This window comes from Ovis canadensis, chromosome 1 (assembly GCF_042477335.2).
Source record: "Ovis canadensis isolate MfBH-ARS-UI-01 breed Bighorn chromosome 1, ARS-UI_OviCan_v2, whole genome shotgun sequence".
Classification (NCBI taxonomy): Eukaryota; Metazoa; Chordata; class Mammalia; order Artiodactyla; family Bovidae; genus Ovis; species Ovis canadensis.
The window spans coordinates 41,493,502-41,519,568 of NC_091245.1; the positions used below are offsets into that span (position 1 = coordinate 41,493,502).

The 26,067-nt window shown below is 41.5% G+C and overlaps 1 protein-coding gene across 2 annotated transcripts in view; it reads left to right on the plus strand.

The window, feature by feature from the left end:
* The window catches only part of AK4 (adenylate kinase 4), a 92,014-nt gene extending 66,823 nt beyond the window's left edge, over nt 1-25,191 (plus strand). For both annotated transcript variants that reach the window (XM_069593972.1, XM_069593982.1), the window contains exons 4-6: nt 18,237-18,409; nt 21,210-21,328; nt 22,608-25,191. In XM_069593972.1, the coding sequence (XP_069450073.1) occupies nt 18,237-18,409; nt 21,210-21,328; nt 22,608-22,722 (407 nt within the window). In that variant the 3' untranslated portion in view covers nt 22,723-25,191. The remainder of the gene's footprint in view (nt 1-18,236; nt 18,410-21,209; nt 21,329-22,607) is intronic.
* Nucleotides 25,192-26,067: the final 876 nt, after the last annotated feature.

The window sequence follows — 26,067 nt, forward strand, 5'->3', positions numbered from 1 at the left end:
TTAAAACTGAGTTTGGAAGACTGAATAATTTATTTTTAACTTTCCTTCCAACTAACATTTAAAAATTAGCTAAATTAAACAAATTTTAGAGGGAGAGTGGGGGGGAGGTTCAAAAGGGAGGTTCAATATATATAATATATTTATAGCTGATTCGCATTGTTGTACAGCAGAAAACAACACAACGTCATAAAGCAGTTGTTGGTTCGACTCCCATCGACCTCTGCAGGCCAGGCCTCCCTGTCCCTCACCATCTCCTAGAGTTTGCCCAAGTTCATGTCCATTGAGTCGGTAATGCTCACCAACCATCTCATCCTCTGCTGCCCTCTTCTTTGTCTTCAGTCTTTCCTAGCCTCAGGGTCTTTTCCAGTGAGTCCACTCTTCACATCAGGTGGCCAAGGTATTGGAGCTTCAGCTTCAGCATCAATCCTTCCAATGAATATTAAGGGTTGATTTCCTTTAGGATTGATGGATTTGATCTTCTTGCTGTCCAAGGGGCTCTTAAGAGTCTTCTCCAGGACCACAATTTGAAAGCAATTATCCTCCAATTAAAAATTTTGTAAAAATTCAGACATACTTTAACATTAAGGCATGGTTTCTCTGTATCTGTGCCTTTCTTCTCATACACTTTCAGATGTGTTATCTCATTTGTTTATGCTACTTACTTAAAAGTCTATAAAGTAAGGCTAATTTTAGATGTTAGGGGAGCTTGCTTCACTAACTTACGAACTAGGCATCTTGGGAATTTGGTGAACTAAGACAATTCATTGCAAAACTCCATCCAAAGCATATGATTTATAATTTATAGTTTGCTGCTGCTGCTGCTAAGTTGCGTCAATCGTGTCTGACTCTGTGCGACCCCATAGATGGCAGCCCAACAGGCTCCTCTGTCCCTGGGATTCTCCAGGCCAGAATACTGGAGTGGGTTGCCATTTCCTTCTCCAATGCATGAAAGTGAAAAGTGAAAGTGAAGTCACTCTGTTGTGTCCGACTCTTAGCGACCCCATGAACCGCAGCCTACCAGGCTCCTCCATCCATGGGATTCTCCAGGCAAGAGTACTGGAGTGGGTTGCCATTGCCTTCTCCGTATAGTTCATTAGTTTAATTAATAATAAAACAATTATTGTACACTTACTTTGAATGTGGAAGAAGCATGAACTTGAGAGTCAGGTCTGAATAAATAGTTTGTAGTCTTCAGTAAGCAAAATTACCTTTCCTGGATTCTTTTTTCTCATCTGTACAATAGGAGTATGTATGGCATAGGTTTGCAAGGACTGATTAACAAATGCAAAACTTGTAGTAGAGTTCTGGAACATAGTAGGTGGTCAAGTGGTAGATATGTGTTCTTATTTTCAGTGGAAAGATAGTTTGATTATTATTAATGTAAATATACATAGGCAAACACTGATACAGATGTTAGAACTTAAGTGTGGAGAAAATGAAAATATTGTCATTCTGTTAAGGATCAGCATATTTACCCCTCATTAAGTACACCTGGGGAAAGCCTAAGTAAATAAAATCACTCATCTTCCATTAAACCTTATCTAGTAATCTAAAACAAAACAGTATAAAAAGCTGTTTATTTTCTTATTACTAACAAGAAAACTCAGATTTTGGAAAGATGAATAAGTTGATTAGGGTTAAAATTAGAAGGTGGTATTGAGAAAAGCAGACAGTTTATTTTATTATTTTTTCTCAGGGCTGCACTGTGAATCTTGCAGGATCTTAGTTCCCCAAACAGGCCCTTGGTAGTGAAAGCACCAAGTCCCAGCTACTGGACCAACAGGGAATTCCCACAGATGATTTAATTTTACTTTTTTCATATTGTTCTTGTAGAAATTATTCATGACCACCATAAAACATTCAGGCCATATGAAAAAGTGGAAAGTAAAAGCAACAAATTTTGCCTGAAATCCCATTAGCCAGAAATAACAAGGGTTAGCATTTGCACACCACCATTTTAGACACCTCTCCATGCACATAATGCAGGTAAAACTCTGTAAGAATAACACCATACTTTAAATACTTTAAAAACAAAGGCTTTCAATTTTACTCAGATTTAACTATAGCAAAAGCTAAAGTGAACCCTAAGGAATTAATATTGAATTTCAGATAAAAACCTTCTTCATCACGAGGGATATTAATTCCCATGGAAGCCTCTTAAGATTATGAAAAGATGGGATTGACATATTTGTGTTTTTTTCAATCTCACGTTTCAAATTTAAACAATATACTTACATTTTCTCTTGTCTCCTCTCCCTTTCCTCCCAATTTTTTTAGCATTTAATGTGAAAATTTATTATAAACTTCTCTAACTTGTCATTTTACAGTCTTACAGTTAAGAAATTTTAATGAATTCTGTGCACTCATTTTTCCCCCCATACCACTCCTCTGTTTATTTCGATTAATCTTAGTTATATCACTGAATATACTAGAAACTATTGAATTATACACTTTAAACAAGTGACTTGTCTATGAATAAAACTGAACTACTTAAAAAAATTTTTATTGGAGTATATAGTTGATTTAAGATGTTTCTGCCATGCAGCAAAGTGAATCAGTTATAAATATACATATGTCTACTCTTTTGAAAATTCTCTTCCCACATAGGTCATTACAGAGTATGAGTAGAGTTCCCTGTGCTATATAGTAGGTCATTATTAGTTATCCATTTTATATATAGTAGTGTGTATATGTCAATCCCAATCTCCCAATTTATTCCTCCCCCGTTATGCTTCCCCCTGGTAACCATAAATTTGTTCTCTACATCTGTAACTTTATTTCTGTTTTGTAAATAAGTTTATTTGCATTATTTTTAACACAGCTTTCCCATTCATCACGTGGTTCACTGGATTTTATTGAATGCCTCTCTTCTCTCCCTCTCTTCCCTTCTCCTCTGCCCTCCTGGCAGAACAGCTCCTGAGGTGCTATATGCCGTGAATTTTCATGTTTGAAAACATCTCCTTATTGTTTAATGGTTCAGCTGTGATATTCTGAAGTGGACCTTGTGTCCTTTGCAGTTGTGTTTCATTGTCTTCCGGCCTGGATTATTGCTCTGTAGAAGCCCAAGGCCAATTTGACTGTTTTCCCTTTTGTGAATACGGTTTCTTTTCTTATATAGATTTTCTGAAGAATTATTTCTTCATCAGTTCAGTTCAGTCAATCAGTCATGTCTGACTCCTTGTGACCCCATGAATCACAGCAGGCCAGGCCTCCCTGTCCATCACCAACTCCCAGAGTTCACTCAAACTCATGTCCATTGAGTCGGTGATGTCATCCAGCCATCACATCCTCTGTCGTCCTCTTCTCCTCCAGCCCTCAATCCCTCCCAGCATCAGGGTCTTTTCCAATGAGTCAACTCTTTGCATGAGGTAGCCAAAGTATTGGAGTTTCAGCTTCAGCATCAGTCCTTCCAATGAACACCCAGGACTAATCTCCTTTAGGATGGACTGGTTGGATCTCCTTGCAGTCCAAGGGACTCTCAAGAGTCTTCTCCAACACCACAGTTCAAAAGCATCAATTCTCCGGCACTCAGCTTTCTTCACAGTTCAACTCTCACGTCCGTACATGACCACTGGAAAAACCATAGCCTTGACTAGATGGACCTTGGTTGGCAAAGTAATGTCTCTGCTTTTGAATATGCTATATAGGGTGGTCATAAATTTTCTTCCAAGGAGTAAGCGTCTTTTAATCTCATGGCTGCAGTCACCATCTGCAGTGATTTTGAAGCCCCACCCCCCAAATAAGTCTGACACTGTTTCCACTGTTTCTCCATCTATTTCCCATGAAGTGATCTTCATGCCATGATCTTCATTTTCTGAATGCTGAGCTTTAAGCCAACTTTTTCACTCTCCTCTTTTACTTTCATCAGAAGGCTCTTTAGTTCTTCTTCACTTTCTGCCATAAGGGTGATGTCATCTGCATATCTGAGGTTATTGATATTTCTCCTGGCATCTTGATTCCAGCTTGTGCTTCTTCCAGCCCAGCGTTTCTCATGATGTACTCTGCATAGAAGTTAAATAAGCAGGGTGACAATATATAGCCTTGACATACTCCTTTTCCTATTTGGAACCAGTCTGTTGTTCGATGTCCAGTTCTAACTGTTGCTTCCTGCCCTGCATATAGGTTTCTCAAGAGGCAGGTCAGGTGGTCTGGTATTCCCATCTCTTTCAGAATTTTCCACAGTTTCTTATCATCCACATAGTCAAAGGCTTTGGCATAGTCAATAAAGCAGAAATAGATGTTTTTCTGGAACTCTCTTGCTTTTTCCATCATCCAGCAGATATTGGCAGTTTGATCTCTGGTTCCTTTTCTAAAACCAGCTTGAACATCTGGAAGTTCACGGTTCATGTATTGCTGAAGCCTGGCTTGGAGAACTTTAGAGCATTACTTTACTAGCGTGTGAGATGAGTGCAATTGTGCAGGAGTTTGAGCATTCTTTGGCATTACCTTTCTTTGGATTGGAATGAAAACTGACCTTTTTCAGTCCTGTGGCCACTGCTCAGTTCTCCAAATGTGCTGGCATATTGAGTGCAGCACTTTCACAGCATCATCTTTCAGGGTTTGAAATAGCTCCACTGGAATTCCATCACCTCCACTAGCTTTGTTCATAGTGATGCTTTCTAAGGCCCACTTGACTTCACATTCCTGGATGTCTGGCTCTAGGTGAGTGATCACACGATTGTGATTATCTGGGTCATGAAGCTCTTTTTTGTACAGTTCTTCTGTGTATTCTTGCCACCTCTTCTTAATATCTTCTGCTTCTGTTAGGTCCATACCATTTCTGTCCTTTATCGAGCCCATCTTTGCATGAAATGTTCCCTTGGTATCTCTCATTTTCTTGAAGAGCTCTCTAGTCTTTCCCATTCTGTTCTTTTCCTCTATTTCTTTGCACTGATCACTGAGGAAGGCTTTCTTATCTCTTCTTGCTATTCTTTGGAACTCTGCATTCAGATGCTTATATCTTTCCTTTTCTCCTTTGCTTTTTGCTTCTCTTCTTTTCATAGCTATTTGTAAGGCCTCCTCAGACAGCCATTTTGCTTTTTTGCATTTCTTTTCCATAGGGATGGTCTTAATCCCTGTCTCCTGTACAATGTCACGAACCTCCGTCCATAGTTCATCAGACACTCTATCAGATCTAGTCCCTTAAATCTATTTCTCACTTCCACTGTATAATCATAAGGGATTTGATTTAGGTCATACCTGAATGGTCTAGTGGTTTTCCCTACTTTCTTCAATTTCAGTCTGAATTTGGCAATAAGGAGTTCATGATCTGAGCCACAGTCAGCTCCTGGTCTTGTTTTTGCTGACTGTATAGAGCTTCTCCATCTTTGGCTGCAAAGAATATAATCAATCTGATTTCGGTGTTGACCATCTGGTGATGTCCGTGTGTCGTGTCTTCCCTTGTGTTTTGGAAGAGGGTGTTTGCTATGACCAGTGCGTACTCTTGGGGAAATTCTGTTAGCCTTTGCCCTGCTTCTTTCCGTACTCCAAGACCAAATTTGCCTGTTACTCCAGGTGTTTCTTGACTTCCCACTTTTGCATTCCAGTCCCCTATAATGAAAGGGACATCTTCTTTGGGTGTTAGTTCTAAAAGGTTTTGTAGGTCTGCATAGAACCATTCAACTTCAGCTTCTTCAGCATTAGTGGTTGGGGCATAGGCTTGGATTACCGTGATATTGAATGATTTGCCTTGGAAACAAACAGAGATCATTCTGTCGTTTTTGAGATTGTATCCAGGTACTGCATTTCAGACTCTCTTGTTGACCATGATGGCTACTCCATTTCTTCTAAGGGATTCCTGCCCACAATAGTAGATATAATGGTCATCTGAATTAAATTCACCCATTCCAGTCCATTTTAGTTCTCTGATTCCTAAAAGGTCGATGTTTACTCTTGCCATCTCCTGTTTGACCATTTCCAATTTGCCTTGATTCATGGACCTGACATTCCAGGTTCCTATGCAATATTGCTCTTTACAGCACCGGCCCTTGCTTCTATCACCAGTCTCATCCACAACTGGGTATTGTTTTTGCTTTGGCTCCATCTCTTCATTCTTTCTGGAGTTATTTCTCCACTGATCTCCAGTAGCATATTGGGCACCTACGGACCTGGGGAGTTCCCCTTTCAGTATCTTATCATTTTGACTTTTCATACTGTTCATGGGGTTCTCAAGGCAAGAATACTGAAGTGGTTTGCCATTCCCTTCTCCAGTGGACCACATCCATTGGACCACATTCTGTCAGACCTCTCCTCCATGACCCGTCCATCTTGGGTGGGCCCACAGGGCATGGCTTAGTTTCACTGAGTTAGACAAGACTGTGGTCCGTGTGATCAGATTGGCTAGTTTTCCGTGATTATGGTTTCAGTGTGTCTGCCCTCTGATGCCCTCTGGCAACACCTACCGACTTACTTGGGTTTTTCTTCTTGGACGTGGGGTATCTTTTCACAGCTGCTCCAGCAAAGCGCAGCTGCTGCCCCTTACCTTAGACGAGGGGTTCCTCCTCACCGCTGCCCCTCCTGACCTTGGACGCTGGAGTAGCTCCTCTGGGCCCTCCTGCGCCTGTGTAGCCGCTGCTCCTTGGCCGTGGGGTTGCTCTTCTAGGCCGCCTCCCCTGGCCTCGGGTCGGGGATAGCTCCTCTTGGCTGCCGCCCCTGACCTCGGGTGTGGGGTAGCTCCTCTTGGCGGAAGCCTCTGACATTGGACATGGGGTAGCTTGTCTCAGCTGCCGCCCCTGACCTCGGGCGAGTGGTAGCTCATGTCGGCCGCCGCCCCTAACATTGGACTGGGGGGTAGCTCCTCTTGGCCACCGCCCGGACCTCAGGCGGGTGGTAGCTCGTCTCGGCCGCCGCCCCTGACCTTGGACGTGGGGTTGCTCCTCTCGGCCGACGCCCCTGACGTAGGGCGTGTTGCAGCTCCTCTCGGCTGCCACCCCGACCTCGGGGGTTGGGTAGCTCCTCTAGGCAGCCGCCCCTGACCTCAGTCGGGGTGGGTAGCTCCTCTCGGCCCTCCTTTGCCGATGCAGCCTGCACTCTTGGTCGCCACCCCGACCTCGGGCGAGGGGTAGCTCCTCTCAGCGGCGCTTCTGCGCAGTCTGTAGCAGCCGCCTCGCTTCTTTATTTTTTTTATTTTTTTCATGCTTTAAGTAAATAGAATCTCTCAATACTGATTTTGTTTTTCCTCTTATATAGTGTGTGTCCTTTTGATCTCCAGTTCAGTTCTTTCCTTTCTGGAAAGCTCGCCTGTATTATGGGCATCCCTGGTGGCTCGGTGGTAAAGAATCTACCTGCCAAACAGGAGACATGGGTTCACTCCCTGGATCTGCAAGATCGCCTGGAAAAGGAAATGGCAACCCACTCCAGTATTCTTGCCTGAGAAACCTCATGGACAGAGGAGCCTGGTGGGCTACAGTCCATGGGTTCGCAAAGAGTTGAATACGACTTAACAACTAAACAACACAATTCCAGTATTATATCTTTTTGTTGGTCCATCTGTTCAGTTTTTCTATTATATTGGATGCTATATTCTTTGTCTTTATTGTGTTTTGTTTAAATTTTTCTTGCTGCCATGTTTCCTTTTGCTTTCATACCTGTTCAGGGCAGAGGAGAACAGATCTGCTTATATTCCATAAGTATCTTATAATTTCTCACCCTTTTGGTTCTGTGCATGCTATGCTCCAGGGACTTTGTATTCAATATGCCCTCTGCCTGCAATACCCTGCCCTCCACCCTCCCCATCTATGTGCATCGCTGCATTCACATCTCTACTCTGATATCCCCTCCTCAGTGGATTCTTCGTGTACCATCCTATCTATCCACGTCACTTTTCCTTTTTACCTTATAATCATGTGATGTTAGATATATATATCTGTATTTTGGTGCTTCATACTTCCTTATGCCCCCACCCCAGGTGTATGGCTCAGAAAGCAGAGATTATATTTGTGTCCTTTGTGGTTGTATTGCCAGTGCCCTCCACTGTATTTGCCCATAGAAAAGGTTAATAAGTATCTGCAATTATAGGAAGTCTGGCCTGCAGCCTACAGTTAAGCCTGTGTAGGGGATACTTGGGGCAAAAATGTGGGCTGTGGTGAAATAATTTACAAATTCCTTTTGTTTCAACTGAGTCACAATGGGACCAATTTTCCCCTAATTTGGTTCTAGAGAATGAGGAAGCAGAATTCTTTAACAGAAGAGCCTTTAAGCAAAAGTTTTGCAGATGCAGCACCTTCCTCAGTGCAGTATACATCTTCCCTTACTGGAAAGAGGGCTTAGTGCTTTTAGAATAGCTTGTTTAAGAACAGGGATTTCAAGTTAGTCGTTGTCAGCTACGTCCTTAAACAGGACAGATCCTTCCACTGATGCCAGAAGATGTCCATGCCATATGGGAATTTCCCCATGAATGCCTGCCTACTCGGAATTCTTTAATTTCAATAAGCCATTTCCAAGATCCAAACTTGTGATTCAAAACCAAATTTTCTGTATCTTGTATTTATCAGTAGATCACTCAGTAATGATTATAGCCTATCTAGGTTTTTAAATCATTTACTACTAACCTATAAGCTCTTTGAGAGCAGTACCCACGTCTTACAAATTTCTAAAACTCGAGGATATATAACAGGAGTCCAAGTGTCCCTGGAAGATCTCAGTGAGCAGGAAGCATGCCCTCGAGCACTCCTGTTGCAGAGGGAACTGTGAGCTCACAGAGTGATAGGAGGCAGCATAAGCCCCCTTTGCCAACATCTGGAGCACAGCTGCTTCTTAATCTTTTCACCATCTGTTAATACAAATTGGCTGAAATAGAATATGGAGGTCTCAGATATGCATACAAATTAATATTGTGTAAACAAATAAGATACGAGAGAGAAAAATCCTTCACAAAACAGATTTTGATGGTGATTAGTTTTAAGTTAATACTAAGTGGGTGGTGTGAATGCACCACTGGGTTAGGGGAAACCATGGAAGAATAACTGACTTCTTTCAGCTTTAATCCTTCAGTGATTAATTGTAATGAACAGTCTGTAACCTGGTCCTTATTTTCCCAACAACTGGGAAGAGATGGGTGGTCAGAAGCCTCCACATTGGCTCCAGATCTTACTGGAGGTAGGAAGGGGCCCTGAGGTTGCTTGACCTTTTTGCAAGCTGCTGATCCCAGGCGGATGTTGGAAGTTGCCCTTCAGAAGTGCCCTTTTATTTCCATTAAGTGGAGGGCTTTCTTTTCTGCCTGGGAATGTGGTGGTGGACTCTGGCTCTGTGCCCTTCCTCTGGAGTGAATGCACTCCAAATTAGAAAAACAGAAATGTCCTGGTTCCTCTAGCTCTCCGCTGCCTCGGCTTGTTGTTGTGACCCCTCCTGCTCCAGCTGCCCTCCCCCAGGCTCTTGGTGTGGCTGAGAGGGGCTGGGGTCAAGGCCCAGTGGCCAGCACTGCTGGGAACATATTACCAGTCCGGAATTTAGTGACATCTCCCTGCACCTAGTACATCTTTTGGGGAGGTCTAAAAAACAGCCTGTGAGGCACTGTAAGCAGTGATGCAACATGATTGCTTCTGGGAGACATTTAACTGCATAACATATCTGCTTTCAGCATGGGCGGGCTGTTTGAACAGGACAGAGCAGCTTTTCCAGGCCGGGTTTTGAGGTGAGGAAATCCCATTGGGTTTCCTGGCTGGTGCAGCGGTGAAGAATCCACCTGCCAATGCAGCAGACACAAGAGACGGGGGTTTGATCCCTGGGTTGGAAAGATCTCCTGGAAAAGGAAATGGCAATCTACTTTAGTATTCTTGCTTGGAGAATCCCATGGACAGAGGAGCCTGGTGGGCTACAGTCCATGGGTTCACAAAGAGTTAAACATGACTGAGTGACTGAGGACGCACTCAGCCAAGGATCCCATGGGGTCGGTTTTTTGTTCTCCTAATCACCCAGCAGAGCAGAGCAGTCTCATGAGTAGTTAGAGGGAGGAAAGCAAGCTTTCTGTGCTTGAATATGATGCTATTTTATTTGATCTGTTGGACTTTCTGGTTTCCTCAATAGTGGAATATATTCACTTGGAATAGCCTGATAAGGAGCTGGAATACTGCTGGTCATTTAAAAGCATGTCTTTGAGGATTACTTTTAGTAAAAAATAAAAGCATACCACAGTTGCTGTTCTTTCTAAGTGGAAAAATTATTAATGCTGCCACCTGTTGACAGAACTTGAGTGTGCATCAGTCCATTTGGTCAGTAATCCTTGCCTGCCTGGAATACCATATCCACGTGGGACTGTATCCTGGGCCTTGCAGGAATAAACACAGCCCCAGTCCTCAGGGATCTTGTAATTTTAATAGGCACCATGAGCCAGCATATTTAAAGAATAATGAATATCCATAGCTAGCGTGGCAAGTTCTCCTTGGGCCTGCCTAGTTTAAATCACTTAAGTATGTGTTTAAAGACTTTATGTATGCATTGAAATACTTTCTGAACTATTTCATTGAAATAGGAATAACTATTCCTATTTAGATTCAGTTTTTCTCTTACAAGACTTCTAAGGGATCATGGTCTAACATAATCTAATTGGTTAATTATTTGTTTCCTTTCAAATCCCAATATCTTAGCAATTCAAAATACTGAATTGAATCTCATATGAAGAGTAGCTTTCTAGAAGAGAATTTGGATGAGTGGATATCAAATGATAACTAAATGTATTCTAAAGTAAGTGCCCACATTTACCCCACCTCCCAAGTCAACATGACCATCTCATGTTCTGATACAGGGACATCTTGCTTGACAGGTTTCAGATAGTCTTCATTCTACCCCTCTGACTTCATGTTCTTTTTAAAAGATGTGTATGGATGCATAATGATGTCCTTTTAAAAATGGCTTGAAATGTTCTGGTCACGTTGCACCTCTTCTGACAGTCTCTTCTGAGAATTACAAATGAATTACTTTAAGGATTTGCTCAACCCACCTTGGAGACACTGATGTAAATCAATTCAAGGGATTCTGGAGCTACCATGCTGCCTTTTAGAATACTATTTCCTGTTTTATGGCCTGAAGTCTTTTATTTATTTACCCAATCCATTGATTTATGTATTTGGCTGCATTGGGCCTTCTAAGTTGTAGCATGTGGGATCTTTGTTGCGACATGCAGGCTTCTCTTTATTTGTGGCGTGGGGGCTTCAGAGCGCGCCAGCTCAGTAGTTGCCCTGTGGCATGTGGGATCTAGTTCCCCGATCGGGGATCAGACCTGCATAGCCCAGAAAAACAGGCTGAGAAGGCTCAAGATTGAAAGTGACTTAAAGGGTGATATTGGAGAGAATTGTAGCCAGGCATGTTGACTCTTTTCATTGTTGCCATTGGACTAAATCTCAGGAGCTTGACTGATGGATCCATTGATATACAAAATGCTCAGGACCATGTAATATTAAGGCTTCATTTCAATGCTCCCAAAAGTATTAAGTGCATATATTTAAATTTTTCACTTATCACAGGGAAATTTAAAATTGACTCATTTAAAAAAATCATCTTTTTCAATAGATCAAAAGATATGGAAATTTGTAAAGTATAACATTTTACTTCTTAAATGCCATTTTTCCTATTAATGAAATTTTGTGTGCCTCCTCTTGAGCTTTTTGATCAACTAATACTCAAGTCATTTTTGGAGTCTGTGTATACTAGCTACATATTTTCTATGCAGTAAACATGGTTTATATATAAATTGCAAATTTATAAAACAACAAAAACAACCATGCATTCGCTGCATTGGGAGGCAGATCCTTAACCACTGGCCCACCAGGGAACTCCCTGTCCTAAAGCCTTAAAGTTAGGATCTGTAGATTGAAGGATATTCATATTTTAATTATCTCGTAGACAGATGAACACTGTTTCCCTACTCCATGGAGCCTTTGTTCTTTTGGCTAACTAGAGTGACAGACAGGACCTGTGACCTGGGCTGTCAGCTGTGGCTGAGTTGAGCTCCCTGGTGCCTGGGTGGGGACCAGAATGCGGAGTCTGTGTGCTGAGCTGTACTATGGCAGAGTGCAAGCAACCAGCAACCCCCCAAAGTGTTAGAAAGTCTCAGAAGAGGAATTAAATATGGGTCTCAATGTGAGAGCCCAGTAGGTTGGCACTATCCAACGTGTTTTTGAAATCTGTTCCTGGTGAATCCAAGTACACTATTCCATTTCCCACCAATTCCTCTAGAGGCCCTCAAAAAACTCAGAAATAGTTCTAGGGGAGCTGAGCAGACTGCCTTCTACTCTCATTAGACAAGGAAAGTTTAACCAAGATGTGAGTTTTTATTTGTTGGGGGAATTGCTCTTCTTAGAGCTGCCTCTTCTTTCCTAGGGCTTTTTTCAGCTCTACCCAAAGGATAAAGAACAATGTTTTCTTGTCAGGGTAGTAGCTAAGTGATGCTGGAAAATGAGGCCCCAGGGACTGTGACTGAGAATTCAGGTCTTTAAGTGATCTTTAAAATTCTGTACACACTCCTCAATTAAAATGTTGCTTACATCTTCAGTATAAGGGCATGTGTGTGTGTGCTCAGTTGTGTCTGACTCTTTGCAACCCCATGGATTAGTGGCCCGCCCAGGCTCCTCTGTCCATGGGATTCTCCAAGAATACTGGAAAGAATACTGAAAGAATACTGGAGTGGGTTGCCATTCCTACTCCAGGGGATCTTCCCAACCCAGGGACTGAACCTGTGTCTCTTGTGTCTCCTGCACTGGCAGGCAAATTCTTTCCTGTCTGAGCCACCAGGGAAGTCCTCACCCACATGCTGTGAAACCCCAATTCAGAAAGTCGGTTTGTATTTGAACTTAATCAAAAGAGAAGTTGCTTAATGCATTGATTTTATTTTATTTTATCTTTTTAAAATTTATTTATTTATTTATTTGGCTTCTCTGGGTTATGGCACACAGGATCTTCAATCTTCACTGCGGCACGTGGGATCTAGTTCCCTGACCAAGAACTGAACCCGGGCCCCTGCACTGGGAGCTCAGAGTCCTAGCCACTGGACCACCAGGGAAATCCCAATGCATTGATTTTAAAGTCATCAAGCCCTTAATAGAAAGAGGACAACATATTTAGTTTACAGAGCTCAAGAGAGTCATATAATTTCATGGAATTATTTACAAATAAGGAAGACTAATTAAAGAAGTATGCCACTGTGCGCCAGGCAGTGCTACCTTCCAGGGCTAAGGCCATGGTGTCCACATTGTACTTGGTCTTAGGCAGATATGATTTGATCTTTTACTTCCTCAAATACCAGGTAGTAATAATCTGATCGAACAGAAATTATGAGAGTCGAAAAAAATCTAGTTAGCAGTTTATTTAAAGGCAATATATATTTTTTTCTATTTTGAAAACACTTTATCTCAGTTCCCATTGCAGAAGCACCCTGAACATATTTCCAATCATAATTTCCCAGCAGGTGGGTGCCTTTATGAAGGGGATGCTTAGCCAGAGAGTCAGTGTGGGAGGATGGAGAAGATATAGCTGGGTGGCTACTGGCACAGGAGCCTAGAATTCAAGATTAGAAGTACCTATTTCTCTGCTGAAGCCAGCCTGAATGCTAGATGACAAGAGGACAGCAAATGAGGATGGGAAAGCAGTCTCTTTTGATGCTATCTCTAGTATTGGAAAGGCTCTTGTGCCTGATGGGAGCATGTGTTTACCTTGGGTTAGGCTCATGATAGCCGAAGGCCTGAGACGTGCTCTGCAAGATAAGTCTGTCCTTGCCTCTGCATGAACTTGCGCTTTCCTTGTCATAAGAACAGAGTTGAAATGTGCCCTGGGTTTGGGTCTCTCTGTTCCTGTGTCCCTTTGCAAAGAGATACCACTTAATCCCATAAGAGATTCTGTAATAAACAATGTCAAATTTAAGAAAAGAAAGTTGGGCCATTGGATAATTTCCTTTACTGGAGAAATTAGAAAAGAAGCCCCAGGGAAAGCCTAGAATAAACTCTGTTGTGAAACTCCAGTTTTGTTTTCCCAGTCCACTGCAGAACAATTCTCTTGCCAAATACAATAGAAACAAATTACTAGAAAAATTGAAAGGAAAAAACCACCAAATTCAAGCCCAAATTTTAGATTCAACAGCCTTAAAATTACTCCATGGAATTCCTATAAAATTTCTAAGTATTTTTTCTCATTTCTCTACTTACTGTGACCAAAGCTTACACTGGACTGCAGACCAGATGTTGAGTTTAGTAAGATGTAGGTAATGGATAATTTCTCATGGAACTTGAAAAATACTGTGAGCAAGTTTATCAGGGCATAAGCTTTGGAAATAATTCAAGGCCCTGTACTAAGTTGCTCATCAGTGTTAATTTTTTAGGAGCAAAAGGGTACAGAATGATCAAGACAGAAAAGTCCCATTTCTCAGAGAGTGAGTGAGAAAGGGATAGAAAATGAACATGAATACTTGGAAATTATTCATAGTAATAAGTAATAGAAAAATTGAAGAGAAATAAGATAGATAATGAGAGGGAAGTGGGACTATTTTAAATACACTAGTGTAAGAAGTCTCCCCAAGGAAGTTTTATTTATGCAAATATCTCAAATGATAAACAGTCATGTTCAGAGATCTGTAGGAAGAACATTCTAGGCGAAGGACAGCCAGTGCAAAGGCCCTGAGGCAAAGGTATCTTTGACCCAAAGGTAGTGAGGCCTGAGGAGAGCAATACTGAATGCAAGTTGATATGGCCAAAGTCAACTGTAGGGAAGTGTAGATAAGGAAAATGGTGTCATGGGCAGCCTAGAGGTGAAGCTGTGCAAACAGGTGAGTTGGATTATAGCTAGGGAACATGCAAGAACAAGGAATCAGGAATCTCATCCATGACTTAGCTCAGACTCCTGGTAATGGAATATGCAGAAGATGATGGATGAGGAGCCTGGGAGGAATGGGCTTTGGAGAAAAGGGCCTGGCCTTTTAGACAGGCAATAAGGAAGGCTTTGAAGGGAGCATTGGAGAGAGTTTTCTGCAGAGATTGTTACCTGGAGCAGGGGCATAGAGAAAACTTTGGGTGGGTTTTGTCATCTTCAACTGAACAAACACTCTGATATCACCTTGGCATTCATACAACTTGGGGATTGTAACACAGGATGTGGCATGCTCATGTTTGAATAACTGACTTCCTATAATAGGAAAAGGAGTTCTTTGATGGTTAAGTGTTTTAGGGCCATGAAGACCCTTCTTTACAAAATTCTCTTGTTACTTCTAGTGATGAAAAGTAGAGATGAGATGGTGTCCTTTTTGAACGGATTTAAGTTTCTCTCCTGAATATTGCATCTTCTGTCATACTTTCTTTCCTGTTCTTCATCCATTTGGCTCTTTTACCTAACTAAGACTTAAAGGACACTTTTTTTTTTTAAGTGATATTGGATACAGTCAGGTTTTTAACAACAGATCAACCTGACAAACTGTTTAGAAACAAGATACTACTCTGTAGTTCTATCCCAGCCAAACCTGGAGTGAAATTTAAAGCAGGTCAATCCCTGGAGGGGGAATTGTTCAGTGGCTGAGTCGTGTCCAACCCTTTGCAACCCCATGGACTGCAGCACACCAGGCTTCTCTATCCTTCACTATCTCCTGGAGTTTGCTCAAATTCATGTCCATTAAATCAATGATGTTATCTAACCATCTCATCCTCTGCCACCCCATTCTCCTTTTGCCTTCAGTCTGAACCAGCATCAGGGTCTTTTCCAATAAGTCAGCTCTTCATTTCAGGTGGCCAAAGTGTTGGAGATTCAGCATCAGTCCTAAGAATATTCAGGGTTGATTTCCTTTAGGATTGACTGGTTTGTTCTCCTTGCAGTCCAAGGGACTCTCAAGAGTCTTCTCTAGCATCACAATTCAAGAGCATCTATTCTTTGGCACTCAGCCTTCTTTGAGAGTGGTCCACCTCTCATATCTGTACATTACTACTGGGAAAACCATAGCTTTGGCTAGATGGAGCTTTGTTGGCAAAGTGATGTCTCTGTTTTTTAATACACTGTCTAGGTTTTTGTCATAGCTTTTATTCCAAGGAAAAAAGTGTATTTTATTTTATTTTTTCATATCAATACTTTAAATTTGTATTTTATTTTACTTTACAATACTGTATTGGTTTTGCCATACATTGACATGAATCCACCACGGGTGTACATGTGTTCCCAAACATGAACCCCCCTCCCACCTCCCTCCCCATAACATCTCTCTGGGTCATCCCAGTGCACCAGCCCCAAGCATGCTGTATCCTGCGTCGGACATAGACTGGCGATTCGATTCTTACCTGATAGTATACATGTTACAATGCCATTCTCCCAAATCACTCCACCCTCTCCCTCTCCCTCTGAGTCCAAAAGTCCATTATACACATCTGTGTCTTTTTTGCTGTCTTGCATACAGGGTCATCATTGCCATCTTTCTAAATCCCATATATATGTGTTAGTATACTGTATTGGTGGTTTTCTTTCTGGCTTACTTCACTCTGTATAATCGGCTCCAGTTTCATCCATCTCATCAGAACTGATTCAAATGTATTCTTTTTAACGGCTGAGTAATACTCCATTGTGTATATGTACCACAGCTTTCTTATCCATTCATCTGCTGATGGACATCTAGGTTGTTTCCATGTCCTGGCTATTATAAACAGTGCTGTGATGAACCTTGGGGTACATGTGTCTCTTTCAATTCTGGTTTCCTCGGTGTGTATGCCCAGCAATGGGATTGCTGGGTCATAAGGTAGTTCTATTTGCAATTTTTTAAGGAATCTCCACACTGTTCTCCATAGTGGCTGTACTAGTTTGCATTCCCACCAACAGTGTAGGAGGGTTCCCTTTTCTCTACACCCTCTCCAGCATTTATTGCTTGCAGATTTTTGGATCGCAGACATTCTGGCTGGTGTGAAGTGGTACCTCATTGTGGTTTTGATTTGCATTTCTCTGCTAATGAGTGATGTTGAGCATCTTTTCATGTGTTTGTTAGCCATCCGTATGTCTTCTTTGGAGAAATGTCTATTTAGTTCTTTGGCCCATTTTTTGATTGGGTCGTTTATTAAAAGTGTATTTTAATTTCATGGCTGCACTCACCATTTGCAGTGATTTTGGAGCCCAAGAAAATAAAATCTGTCATTGAGGGTGAAAGAGGAGAGTAAAAAAGCTGACTTAAAACTCAACATGAAAAACACTAAGATCATGGCATCTGGTCCCATCACTTCAAGACAAATAGAAGGGGAAAAGTGGATGGGAAAAATATATATATATAATTTGGGATCAGCTACTTGCAAAAAAGAAAGTAATACCTGTGAGTACAAATTTCAATTGCAGTTTATTTCCCCATGTTTAGCAGAGTAGGGTGAATTTATAAGTTTTGCAGTATCCATATGGTTTCAAAAGTATCAGTTCTTTTTGAGACTGGAATTATGCCCATCTTACTGTTAAGGTGCAGGCTCAAATGAAGGTCTGAGTGAAGGGCTGAACTTTAATTGATTTGGATTTTGAAAATGTGTGTGTGTGTATGTGTGTGTGTGTGTATTTAGTGGTAACCTAAGAATAATATTCTCCAGGGATGGGGGAGCCTGGTGGGCTGCCGTCTATGGGGTTGCACAGAGTCGGACACGACTGAAGCGATTTAGCAGCAGCAGCAGCAAGCTATTACAAGGACTTTCAAGGTGGTGCTAGTGGTAACGGGCCTGCCAGCCAATGCAGAGGATGTAAGGGATGTGGGTTCAATCCCTGGGTCAGGAAGATCCCCTGGAGAAGGGCGTGGCAACCCACTCCAATATTCTTGCCTAGAGAATCCCATGGACAGAGGAGCCTGGGAGACTATGGTCCATAGGGTTGCAAAGAGTTGAACACAACTGAAGTTAGTTAGTACATACACACACACACAAGCTATTACAACTAAAAGGACACAAATATAAATTCGTCCCTTTGGTTCTTTAACAGAACAGGAAATGGAGGTGTTACAACTTGCCCAAAGTCACACAGGTAGTTAAGAGCAGAGCTTACACCAGAGGTGGGACCAGTCTAGTTTTTAGTACTTTTTGCTTTTATCATGTGACTCCCTTAACGTTTTATATTCCAAATGCTGAAGCTAGGTTATAAAGTAGCATAGTTTCTGCTAATATTCAGTTTATTGAAGTCGATATAAATTCCTGAGTTTTAAAGTTCCTTTCTGGGTAGTATTTGTGCAGATTTGATTATTCTGTCTCTGAAAATAATTCCAACAGCTAATTAGATTTGGTACGTGTCTTGCATTTGATATATTTTGTTTTGGCATTTAGGTTTTCCTCGAACATTAGTTCAGGCTGAAGCCTTGGACAGAATATGTGACCTGGATCTAGTGATCACTTTGAACATTCCATTTGAAACGCTCAAAGATCGTCTCAGCCGACGTTGGATTCACCCTCCCAGTGGAAGGGTATATAACCTGGACTTCAACCCACCTCATGTCCATGTAAGAGTATACAAAGTACTTTCACACATTGGCAAGGAGGTAAAACATTTCAGTTGAAAAGTGGGGGAACAATATGAATAGGCTATTCCAAAAAGAGCAAATATACATAGCCAACAAATATTTTAAAATTATCATTCACTTGTAATGAAGGAATGTAAATTAACACTTTTATTGCTGGCTAGGATCTGGGAACACAGTACTATTGTCTGTATTAGGTATATGAAATGTTAATAATCTTTTAGAGAAGCAACCTAGCAATGTACATTGAAAATTTTAAATACATGTTTCATTCAACCCACTTCTGGGAGTACAGTCTATGAAAATGTAAGCACTAGCAGGTAAGGTCATGTACACAGTGAGGCTTATTTTGGTGCTGTTTGTAATGGGAAAAGTAAAACTTGAAAACAATACAAACGTTCATCTCTAGGGGTGGCTAAATAAAATTGGCAATAATCACATTTTGGAATATTATGTAGTCAGTAGAAAGAAAATTGAGTTAGTACTATATTCATTGGGAAGATTTCCCAGAGAAGGAAATGGCAACCCACTCCAGTATTCTTGCCTGGAGAGTTCCATGGACAGAGGAGCCTGGTGGGCTACAGTCCATAGTGTTGCAAAGTGTTGGACGCAACTGAGTGACTAGTGCTTTACTTACTATATTCTTTGGCCTAGAGTAATATTTTTCCCTGGGTATTGTTAAATGACAAATGCAAACAGCAGAATGATTCCATTTTTGTAAAACCATGACCATCCTTGTTTATACATATCTGTTTACATGATTATGAGTGCTCTCTAGCTTCATAAAAGTAGGGATAAAGATACAAAGGATCTATCCTGGGCTGCCAGTGTTTGGGGCTGGGGCAGAGTAAGGCACAGGGTTAGAGTGAGTGGGGTCCTGTGAGTAGTGAGCATGAGGATGTACAGGGATGAGAGAGAGCCAAAGGCATAGAAGATTGCCCTTTAAAAGAACTTCACAACATAATAACTATGTGTCTGCGTAAAGTTAAGTGCATGTAAAGGTATATGGTTAAAGAAACTTTTGGCAAATTCACTTAAAGAGTTACTGTTCTTCCTGGTAAAGGCATGAATTAGTTCAATCTGATCATTCTTATTTGCTAATATATTAGTATTACTTGCTTCTATCTAAATGTGAAAGGTGTAGCTATTGCGTCTTACTGGTTTAATGTTTATGGACTAGGATAGACTTGAATATAGTCAATAATAACTATAGAAAACTACTTCAAGGGGTTATGGATGGATGCCATCTAGTTCCTTAAGTCATCATTAGGTTCTTATAAGTCCTTTTCATATAGGTTAAGCAGTAGTCTCCTTTTGAAGTCTTCTTTTAAAAATATATGTTATTCTGGAATTCCTTTGTAGAGCCCTTCCATCATTCCATCCCAAAAAACAAGTATGGGGGAAAATGGTTAAGGAGGCAAAGAGGGTTCTGAGTTGGCATTGGAATCTAACACAGATACTTCATATTTTGGCTCTCCTCAGACTTGCTGATGTGGAGAGTCTTGTAGAATTTGAGTTGCTTTCCAAAGCCTGGGTACCCCTAAAAGAGCGCTGCAGCTGCAGTGCTATTTCCAAAGACAGCAGTGGAAGTGCCAGTTTGGGCCAAGTCAGCCAGCTGCTGTGACCACCTCCCCTGGGAGAGATACTGTTGTCCTAGCACCCTTCTGCTGTTTCTGGAAGCAGTGTTGTATTTCTGGGTGCTCTGAAGTCCTGGAGATGATTCCTGAGCTTTGCAGCAATAAGTAAAATAAAGGAGAGGAATGAGTGATGGATCGCCTTCTCCCACCCGTCATCTCTCCTGTTCCATCAGGGTAATAGCCCTGTATTACACACATGATAATTATGTGGCTCACCAGTAAATTCTGAGTGTCAGTTATATACTTAAGGCTTTGTGCTGTATTGGAATTTTAGTGCATTTCAAACTTACAGGCAATTTTGGGTTATCCAGTTGAATGCCCGAGCCTTCTGCTCTATGCCTAAGTTCTGCTCTCTTCTGCCTTTTGACAGATTGATTTCCTGTGACTATCTGCCTTGGTAGTCCAATAGCCATGGACATGGGAGGTGAAATTCTGAGGTGTCCATTTTGGTTTTGTATGCAGATATGGCTCCTGGGGAAGTTAAAGTACACCCAAAAATCAGATTTTCTAAAATTACAGTTTTTCAGTTGCCAGAATGTTTGTTCGTGGTTATCATGGGTATATGATTCATGCCTATTTTGTTCTAACTTTAGATGTCATTGTTTGATTTGCTAAAATAACCTAAGTAAGTTTAATCTTGGAAGAACTATGTGATAGAATATGAAAGTAGCAAAAACAGGACTGGTATACCTTCTCTTTGATTAGCGTTTTTCCTAAGGAAGCCATTTGGTTCTTTGAGACATTCAGTTTCCATTTTAAGAACTCAAGCTTTAGAAAGAAGCTAGTTTTAGGAATATTTAGAGGACCAGAGTGACATTGTCTTGTCTAGTGGCTGTTTTGTTGTTGGGTGAACTAAGATGGAATTTTGAACTATGGATTAAAGGTGTCATTTATCAAGCAGTGGAATATGTTTGGAAATATCAGAAGTCTTAAAGATTTAATGTTTCATCTCTTATGAAAAAAGCTTAAGATACTTATTAATGCTGTTTGTTTTTCAACCACTTTCATCATTCTTATTGTCCCCTGGGGCTAACTCATCAGGTGGTGGGAATCAAAGGTGAATGTACAGTTTTGCCCAGGAAAGTTTTTACGTATGGAATGGCTTAAGTGTTGGCCACACTAGCTGCTGTCTCTGCTATTTGTAGGGGATTGATGACGTCACTGGTGAACCATTGGTCCAGCAGGAGGATGACAAACCTGAAGCAGTTGCTGCCAGACTAAGACAGTACAAGGACGTGGCAAAACCAGTCATCGAATTATACAAGTGAGTGTGCTTCAGTGTTTCCTTGCCACTTGGCCAACTGAAAAGGTGTGGCTCCTTATGGGAAAGACAGTGGGTTGCAGTTTCTTTAAGCCTGGTAAACCTGAAAGGCCAAATACCTCTCAGATGAAATCAGATGAAATGCTGGTGTGTACATGGGAAAGAGTGCCTGGTATTTTTATGCTTAAACTCTTATAAGGACCACAGCCTGATCATCTCTATGTGATTAGAAATTAGCATCTAGACATTTTCATTTTCTTAAGGGACTGAAATATTGGTTTACATTTTGATACACCCACGTGTAAATATATGACTTGGCCAGAAGATTAGAAGGGACTTTTTGGCTTAGATATGTCTGGAGGGAGTTTAATAAAGAAAAACTAAAGCTATAAACTACAGGTTGCAAATTCAGATAACTACAGGGGCTAGGCAGGTGATGGAAATGAGTGTCAAACCTGGTGGGGGGCATGTCAAGCTGGGCAGTTGAGTGACAGTTGAACTAGGCACCTCCTCTGTTGCTCAAGCCAATTATAACCATGGAAGCACTCAGGCTAAGTGTGGCCAGTGAGACTGTTTTTCAAAAGAAGCAGAAGTCAGGCTTTCTCTGCAGAAGAAAATCCCATATTTTATAATATATTGGCAAAAAAATGAAAAAAAATTTTTTTGCCTATGTTGCAGTTTGTGGTATCTCATTTCCCCATCAAAGGATTGAACCTGGACCCCTGGCAGTAATAGCAGCGAGTCCTAACCACTGGACCACCAGGAAGTTCCCTAAAAAAATTTTAATAGCTTGGATGCCAAACAAAGCCCATGTATGGACTGCATTCAGGACAGCAGTGTACAGCCTCTGCTGTAATCATTGTCTGATCTTGTAGCCCCCAAATAATTTAGCCAGCCTTTAGATATGCAATTCTTGACCATTTATTAGGATACATCTTGTGTTTCATGATCTATAACAAGGGTTTTAGAGTAGCAAGGTTTGTCACTGATTTGCTTTTCACTGTGTGTATTGAGGCAGATTTGGGGTTGTCCCTATAATGTTATCATGTTTTTAAAGGGGAGAAGAAGAGGTAGCATGACATCAAGCTTTTCAGCATTGCAGAGGATAGGGCTTTATTTAGTTGTACCGGACTGGGGGTGTTGATACATTGGTTTTGGGACTCAGTGATGTGTGACGTAGACCAGGAGATTGTGTTTACATTATACCCAGGATCTTCATCTGCGCTGATATCATGTCAAAGGGAAACCTAAAATGCCCTGTATGTCGGACTTTGTTTTTCAGGAGCCGAGGAGTGCTCCATCAGTTTTCGGGAACCGAGACTAACAAAATCTGGCCCTATGTTTACACGCTTTTCTCGAACAAGATCACACCTGTTCAGTCCAAAGAAGCCTACTGAGCCTGCGCAGTGGATGAACCAGGAAGATATGGTCATTCGTTCAACTGTGTGTGTAGTGTTGGTGCCATGCCCCAGTTAGCAGCTAGCTGAGATAGCTTGCAGTGTCTTTTCTAGTTTTAATGGTGAACAGACATGAAAACTAATGAATAGAATGAGTTAATGACGAGGCTCTTCTCTGCCTTTCTAAAAGAGGGGCCACCTACACGTGTTTAAGATGTCCCTGCACATGTCTCAAGTTCTTTATAAGAAAGGAAGCAACACAGGCTGGATTCCAAGCGGTGTATCACCAAGCTCTAGTTGATTTTCCATGGCCAGGTTGTTGCCATAATAGCTTTTTCACACATGACGGTGGTGCTCCCTGGCTCTCCCCCGCCCCTAAAGGCTGTTGAAACATAGCACCAGGAGGCCTGAGAATGCCAGGGGCTATAGCTGCCTCTGTCCCTGGCTCTCTGGCATGTGCCCTCCTGGTGACAGTGGGATTGAAACAGTAGCTCTCAGTGATTGCTTCTCTGGCCTTGAGTGACTGTCACAGTTCATTTTTTTTCTGTTAGGAATGATGCCTTCTCTGCATCCGTACTCCACTGAATCTCTTTTTCAGACATTCTAGAATGGAAGGACTTGGCTTCTACTGCTTTTATTAGACATCTGTTTTCTCCCTCCCTAGACTATTAAGTAATATTGTTCCTGCTTTTATCCCTCTCAAATTCCTATCTGAGAGCTGGGGGACAACGTTCAGTCTCTTTATGCACCAGGAACTGAACTGTGTGGAGGGTCTACTTAAACTGTTGGTCTGACTCTCATGAGTTGACACCGCGCCTTTCTTTTATTGTGGCAAAATAAAACCTAAGAGTCTTTGGGGAACTCTCAAAAACTGGGAAATATTCACCTGCATAAATGTTAAAAGATTGTATCTTATGTATAGAAGTAAATAAGACCATATGGAATTACTGGACTGAAAGAATAGTTTAGCCTATAGTGAAGACAAAAAATATATATATTTTGAAATGCTGCTAAATATTGATGCTGACAGTGTTTTTCTCATGTGAGTGACCCAAGCATATTATAAATAGTTGGTAAAGGGAATGGAGCCTGTGGGGTCAAGGAAAACGTTGCACTAGCTGTGCCTAGACTCATAATGACAGCTTTATGATTATGGGATTTGATAAAATTGTAATTTTTTATTCTATTCCAAAGATGCTTTCTATAGGATGGCCATTAAGTCTAGAAATATAGATCACACTATTTTGTCATTCATTAGAATGTAGTATCAATAAATGATTTATTAAGGATTTGCCTGGTTTCCAGACTTGGTGGCCGCTAATGCTCGCCCTCCTCTGGGAAAGACAATGAAAGTTGCCTTAAAAATAGATATTCCTCTTCATGCATTGTGCTTGTACCAGCGAGGGTCCTTTACTATTTCCAGGAGTGACTTCTGTCTAACTCTTGATACTGCTGAGAAAACAAAAGCCTTTCAGCATAGGTGATGTTGGAACACATTATTTATTTTCTGAAGATGTCACAGTGAATTTCCAGTCATTCACTGACCCATGGATTCTGTATGGTAGCCAAGCATCTTCTCTACAAACACTACCCCAACTCTGGCCAGTCCCTCTTACTTTGTCCCTTCATGTGAATGTTCTTTGGCTACCTTAGTGGAAACACAGACCAGTTTCCTCCTCATCCTCTGAATCCAAGTGAAGTAAGATTATTTACTTTCTAGGTTTATGCAGTTAAAATGCCCAGTTCAGATTTGTGAAATATCAGTGCATGATAGTGACTTTTGAGAAGAGTTGTGTTTGAATGCCAGTTGATGGGGATAGGGTGAAAATTAGACATGCAGATACAGCTCAGGTTTCCAGGGGAACCAGGCATAGAGAAAAACAAGTCTTATTTGAGGAAAATTGCACAATTTAGAGTAGTTTTGCCATGGAGACAATTTCCATAAAGTAGGAAAAGTAGAAAGTTAAGGTTATTATAGGGATCATTCAGGAGAGGAAAGTGTGTGCTTTTTTGGAAACAGAAAAATCTTCAAAACTTTCCTCCCTTCTGTTGATGTTTATCAGATGCTCCAATGTAATCATGTGCTTTGGAGTTTGGGGGAAGAGGTAGGGGAAATCGCCTAGGTGATCCCTGACTCAATACTCTGCTCCTTCATCCTTCCCTCCCTTCTCCCTTCCTGCAAAATAGACACTTAAAGCCAGTGTCAGTCGCTCAATGCATCTCAATAGTGTGTGCTATTTCTGATTTGCCCTGCAGTAGAGCACAGTCACCTTTGCTAGGTGAGACCATAATGAAAGCCAAACACTGTTTCCACGGGCTTTTGAAAGATGATGCTTATTTGATGATGTTCGATAGCCTAAAAAAAAAAAAAATGTTTCTGGTTTTCTTCAACAAAGTCTAGCTTTTCCTTCAATGATTTTGCACTAAAATAAATAAAATTTTCTTGAAAATATTTTGACCAAGATAAAATTAAAGGGAACTGTTTAGTTTTCCTTCTACTGCCACACGTGAGGTTCCATCAAAGCTAGGCACAAAGAGTAGTTTGGGTGGTTTCTAAAATTCCTACATATCCCCTCCTTCTCTGATTCTAGCCAGCTCTGCATTCATTTTGCTTTCTCTTATCCCCACCAGCTTCCTGCTTATTTAGAACTTGAAAACACTGCTGTGTTTCATATGCTCTAACACTAAAGCAAGCATATAATACGTACCATGTATTGAAGGCCTGCTCAGCGTCATGTGTGTATAGTTTTAGGACATTTGCAAACATCTCATTTAATCTTGCCAGTGTCCTTTGAGACAGGCGTGATCCCATGTTTATAAACGACGCGAGGGTCGGCAGAGTAAAGCATCTTGACCTGGCTTCTGCTGCCAACATGCAGTGTAGACACCCTTGAATGCAGGTTTCCTGGCTCTGCTCCTAGATGGTAACTACCTGCATCCTGTCCCAAGCAACGCAGGGCTCTGAGCTTGCTTGTATTTCCAAGTGGCCTCACATCCAGAATGGCAGGGTTCACTCTGCTGACATCCACCTCTGTATGAGAGTGTTCCCTTTTCCTTTTTCCCTTTTGCTTAAGCAAAGGAAGCTGCTAGAGGAGAGTCTGAGCCCTTGATCATCCATAACTGCTCACTTGAGGGCTTCCCTGGTAAAGAATCTACCTGCTTTGCAGGAGACCTGGGTTCGATCTCTGGGTTGGGAAGATCCCCTGGAGAAGGGAATGGCTACCCACTCCAGTATTCTGGCCTGGAGAATTCCATGGACTATATAGTCCACGGGAGAAGCAAAGAGTGGGACATGACTGAGCGACTTTTACTTTTGTACGTAAGTAAAATGAAAGGCTGTCAAAG